The 5,486-nt window shown below is 35.2% G+C and overlaps 1 protein-coding gene across 1 annotated transcript; it reads right to left on the bottom strand.

Moving 5' to 3' along the window:
• Nucleotides 1–965: 965 nt before the first annotated feature.
• Nucleotides 966–5,211, bottom strand: LOC129956547 (uncharacterized). The gene is made up of 3 exons (XM_056068474.1): nt 4,988–5,211; nt 3,149–4,897; nt 966–1,014 (listed from the first exon to the last, which is right to left on the bottom strand). The coding sequence occupies exons 1-3, from the start codon at nt 5,209–5,211 to the stop codon at nt 966–968; spliced, it is 2,022 nt and encodes a 673-aa protein (XP_055924449.1).
• Between the last annotated feature and the right edge of the window lie 275 nt (nt 5,212–5,486).

Genomic DNA, 5,486 nt, shown 5'->3' with positions numbered 1-5,486 from the left:
AAAAAAATATTTATTTAAAAACGTAAATGAATTAATTATAATAAGGAAGCTGAAATATTTAACTGCTGTCAGATAATACAATATCATTTGCGAAATATGAAATTCCTTTTTTTTAAAAAAAGTTTTTGAATCTATTTTTCTTAAGGAAGAACTGACTCAGAGACTCGCCCGAAGGCTCAAGGATACAATAGCTGAATGACCTGACCGCCGCTACAGCAATACTGGCGGGAACTGTGGTTGAGTCCTAAGGACCATCATCGGCCACGGTACAACCCTTTCCTGAGGAAGTATGTCCCATCATCGATGGGAGAAGCCAGAACCCTACCTTTTCGTGTATCCTCCAGGATGGCGAGAACCAACTAACATGCCGGAAGCATTTCATCCTCATTTCGAGATGCGAGGGGATATATTATTGTCTAACAATTTGAACAAAAATAAACTTCATTATATTTAATAATTGAATGATCGCATTCATTCAAAGTCAAATGAGAGCCGTCACTAAAATTTTGCAATCCATTATTTAATATAAAATTTAAAAAATAAAGGTGTATTCTAATGTAAATGGGAAAGTTGATATCATGAGAAAATGAGGTCTCATGAATTTTTCTGTTTTACATGCAGTGATAAATATACAAGACACTATGAAACATATCTGCTAATCAGTATTCTGATGATGATTAGATGTGTGCCAAAAGTGGCGTTACACCAATAAAAACTCATAGTCAAAATAATATATAATATATATATATATATATATATATATATATATATATATATATAGAGAGAGAGAGAGAGAGAGAGAGAGAGAGAGAGAGAGAGAATTTAATTAACTATCATAGGACTAGCTAGTCAAAAATTTTTTTCGCATGCGTATGTACTAGATACAAAAGAAGCTAGACAGCCAAAGAAAAAAAATCAGAACCAAAAATAAAAGAGCAGGCATAAAAAGAAAAAGCAGGGATGGTCTAAATTGCATCAGAAGAGCCTACATAATATCCCACAGTAACAGTATCACTGAAACGTAATTAGTAAATAATAAAATTTACCAAAATAAGCAGTTAAAACTTTGAAAACTGAAAAATAAAAGAAAAACAATAAAAAAAATAAATAAAAGCAAACAGAAAAATATAAATAAATAAATGAAAAAGTAAATAAACAGAAAAAATAAATAAATACAGTGGCTCAAAAAATTGAGAGTACACCTTACTTTTACTTCATGAATCCGATTTTCAATATAAATAACACATTACTGGGAAGTGCAAACATGTTTTTATTTTAACACATAAGAAATGGTTTAATTTAGAGTAAAAATAAAGAAAAATCAACGAAAAACTTTTAAATTGAAAAGTTATAGAAGCATTTTGAATAAACATACGCAGAATTTTGCCACAAAAAATTGAGAATACACCAATGCATTTTTTGCAATATCACACATAGAAACAAAGTGTCACTATTAAGTTGCATTTCTTTTGGCTCTTATAATGGCCTCTAAACTTCATGGTACCGATTCGACCTATTTTTGGTGGTATCTGAAGATATTTCACCCCTTTCTTCTTGCAACACTTGTTTTAAATTAGTTTTGTTTCTAATTTTGTGTTTTTGAACCACGTTTTCGAGTATGGCCCACGAATATTCAATGGTATTGATGTCGGGGTACTGTGGTGGTGTGTGTAACTGCTGTTTACAAAAAAAGACACCATATTTTGATGTTAAGTGCATTCTGTTTGGGGCCATTGTCCTACTGGAAAGTGGAATATCCATCTAAACCCAAATTTTTAACACTTTCCTTTAGATTGCTGCTAGCATAAGATTCATCCAACTTTTTGCAGAAACTTTTCAAATCATAGGCAGAAGTGTAAGTGCTGAAACTGTGCGAAATGCCATTAGACAAGCTGGATATAAAAGTCATTGTTAGCATTAGATTAAAACCATTGTTAGAGAGAAATCGTTCATCAGCTTTCAGATTCAGAAAAAGCATTTAAAGTTTTCAAAAATTCATCAATTGAAGACCAATAACCTTTGGAAGAAAGCCATATTTAGTAATGAAAGAAAACTCAACATTTTTGGCAGTGACAGCCATTGTACTGTATGGATAAAACCTAATACTGCTTTGGATTCAAAACATTTACGTCCTACAGTTAAACATGATGGCGATTCCGTCATTATTTGAGGTTCCATGGCTTCATCCGGGGTAGGAACTTTAATTTTTTTAGATGACATTATAAACTATATGGTTTACTTGAATATACTTCTCAGCAATCTAAAGAAAAGTGCTAAAAACTTAGGTTTAGATGGAAATTCCACTTTCCAGTAGGACAATGGCCCCAAACAGAATGCACTTAACATCAAAATGTGGTGTCTTTTTTTGTAAACAGCAGTTACACACACCACCACAGTACCCCGACATCAATACCATTGAACATTCGTGGGCCATACACGAAAATGAGGTTCAAAACACAAAATTAGGAACAAAACTAATTTAAAACAAGTGTTGCAAGAAGAATGGGGTACAATATCTTCAGATACCACCAAAAATGGGTCGAATCGGTACTATGACGTTTAGATGCCATTATAAGAGCCAAAAGACATGAAACCTAACAGTGACACTTTGTTTCTATGCGTGATAATGCAAAAAAAATCATTGGTATATTCTCAATTTTTTGAGGCAAAAGTCTGCGTATGTTTATTTAAAATGCTTCTGAAACTTTTCAATTTAGAAGTTTTTCGTTGATTTTTCTTTATGTTTACTCGAAATTAAACCATTTGTAATGTGTAAAAATAAAAACATGTTTACACTTCTCGGTAATATGTAATTTATATTGAAAGTCGGATTTATCAGGTAAAAGTAAGGTGTACTCTCAATTTTTTGAGCCACTGTATATACATTGGCCCAGTATAAGGTAGAGTCCATGATTGGGATGGTTGGTTGGTTGGTTTATTTGGGTTTAATGGCGCAAGAGCCAAAAGTAGGCTATACTGCGCCAATCGTATGGTTTGAGATGATATCACGTGAGAAATTTAAAATTACATTAAAGATCAGGTCAGTAAAACAGCAACAATCAAAGCATGAGAGACAAGTTAAGCAAAACAAGTTTTAATCTATATAAAATGATAAAATCCAATAGCTTTTAAAAAGTTAAAAATATACAGATGGGGAGGTTCTCCCACTAATTCTCGTATGTTAAGTGAAGTTGAGTTAAAATATTTAATGCGATGAGAATTAAAATTGGGGCACTCAGCTAGGATATGCACAACAGTAAAATCAACATTACATGATAAGCATCTGGGCGCTCTCTCACCAAATAATAGATATTTGTGAGTGAAACGAGTATGACCGATGCGAAGTCGAGTCAGTTTCACGTCGGCTGATCTTATGGAAACAATGGGCCACAAATGAATATGAGGTTTAATGAAATGTAGCTTATTATGGGTCTCCATATCCCAAGACTCCTGCCAAAGGGAATGCGTATAATGAATAATTCTAAGTTTTGAATCCCGATATGAAATTGATGTCTGCCATAAAGTAGAAGCTGCTTTGGCAGCGCAATCAGCGTCTTCATTGCCCAAAATTCCAACGTGACCAGGAACCCAGCAGAATAAGACTAAAAAGTCCCTGGCCTGAAGTGTTTGTAAGCAACATAAAATATCTACTGCCACAGGATGCATCAATTTACCAGGGTGGGATAATATCTCCAAAGCGCTCATGCTGTCTGTATATAAAATATATTTACGCCCATCAGAAACTGCAATTTTCTGAAGAGCGCAAAAAATAGCTACAAGTTCCGCTGTCAAAATCGAGCAAAAGTTGTGTAAACGGTAACTGTAGATTTTTTGTAAAAATTTAATTCCGCAGCCAACATAACTCTCCGATTTTGAGCCATCAGTAAAAATAGGTTCGTATAACGAAAATTGATTTCTGTGAGAGGCAAAGAGTTTTTGAAATATGACAGGTGCTGTGGAAGACTTATCGAATGTATAAAAGGGGTTGAGGTATGAAAAGACAGGGACATCCCAAGGTGGAATGACATAGAATTCTGCTTGTTTAATTTGTATGTTACCAAGACCTGCATCAGCAATAATCGTTTGAATTCTCTCACAAAAGGGGAGAATATTGAAGGGGCGAGCATTGTAAAGTCTACGAAGACCAATGGGAATTGTCATTTGCCTTAGTGGATGATTAGAAAGCGACTGGATCCTAAGATAGTACTGAGCCGAGAGCATTTTACGTCTTAAGTGTAATGGTAACTGATGGCAGATGACATAAAGACTTTGTACGGGCGAGGTTCTGAAGGCACCACAACAGATTCTCAAGGCAGAATGATGTACAGTGTCCAATTTGCGTAGAACAGTGGGTCGAGCCGAGCCATACACAGCACATCCATAATCAAGGCGGGCTAATATTATTGCTTGATAAATCCTGAGCAGACAAGTGCGATCTGCACCCCACGTCGTTGTCGAAAGAACTTTAAGGATATTGAGAAGTGATTCGCATTTCTTCCGTAATTTCAAAATATGTGGAAGAAAGGTGAGTTTCTTATCAAATATCACTCCCAGAAATCGCATGTCTGTAACTACAGGAATGTCCACATTACCAATGCGAATTATAGGATCTGGATGTATACCCGTTTTCCGACAGAAATGGACACAGCGGCTCTTTTCAGCAGAAAGAGTGTGGCCATTCTCGTTACACCATGTCATTAACTTATTCACAGCATGCTGAAGCTGTCGCTCAATTAAATACATACTAGAGCCCTGACAAGATATCTGAAGGTCATCAACATACAAAGTGCCCTTAACAGATGGAGGTAATTGATCTAAAATCTGACTAAGATGAAGGATAAAAAGTGTCACACTGAGGACGCTTCCCTGAGGGACACCCTCAGCTTGAATAAAATGGCTGGAATAAGAATTTCCAATACGTACTCTAAAGATGCGAGAGGATAAAAAATTTTGAATAAAAATCGGCAAATTGCCATAAAAATCAAACTTTAAAAGTGATCGAAGAATACCATAACGCCAGGCTCGATCATAGGCCTTTTCTATGTCAAAGAAGACTGAAACAAGATGATTCCGTCTTACAAAGGCATTACGTATTTCAGTTTCCAGAAGCACGAGATTGTCTATTGTAGACCGGCCCCTACGGAAACCACTTTGCAAAGGAGGAATGCAATTACGTATCTCCAATTCATAAATAAGGCGGGTGTTGATCATGCGCTCTAGAGTTTTACACATGCAATTTGTTTGTTTCCATGATTGGGAACAAAAGGCTAGATAAAGAGTTTTTTTTTGCATTTTTTTTCTTATACTCACAAGATACTATCCACTTTTAACAGTGCTGGATTTTCTCAATTCAAACTTTGAAAGGCTCAGGCAATAATAGAGTCCCATTTAAAGTTTGAAACTGTAAAAAAGGCTTGAAGTACTGAGAACACTGCAAAATTGCTTTACCACAAGGTATACTTGGTACCGACAAAAAGTCCTTTTTT

This window comes from Argiope bruennichi, chromosome 11, assembly GCF_947563725.1.
Source record: "Argiope bruennichi chromosome 11, qqArgBrue1.1, whole genome shotgun sequence".
NCBI lineage: Eukaryota > Metazoa > Arthropoda > Arachnida > Araneae > Araneidae > Argiope > Argiope bruennichi.
The sequence above is the reverse complement of the archived record's forward strand: the minus strand, read 5'-3'. Positions and strand labels throughout refer to the sequence as shown.

What these genes read in the sequence shown, in the direction of transcription:
- LOC129956547 (XM_056068474.1), bottom strand. Translation starts at nt 5,211, where the DNA reads ATGATCAACACCCGCCTTATTTATGAATTGGAGATACGTAATTGCATT. An exon ending in ATTCTTCGATCACTTTTAAA is followed by an intron (nt 4,898 to 4,987) that starts GTTTGATTTTTA and finishes TTCTTATTCCAG; the next exon opens with CCATTTTATTCAAGCTGAGG. An exon ending in GTGGGAGAACCTCCCCATCT is followed by an intron (nt 1,015 to 3,148) that starts GTATATTTTTAA and finishes ATTACGTTTCAG; the next exon opens with TGATACTGTTACTGTGGGAT.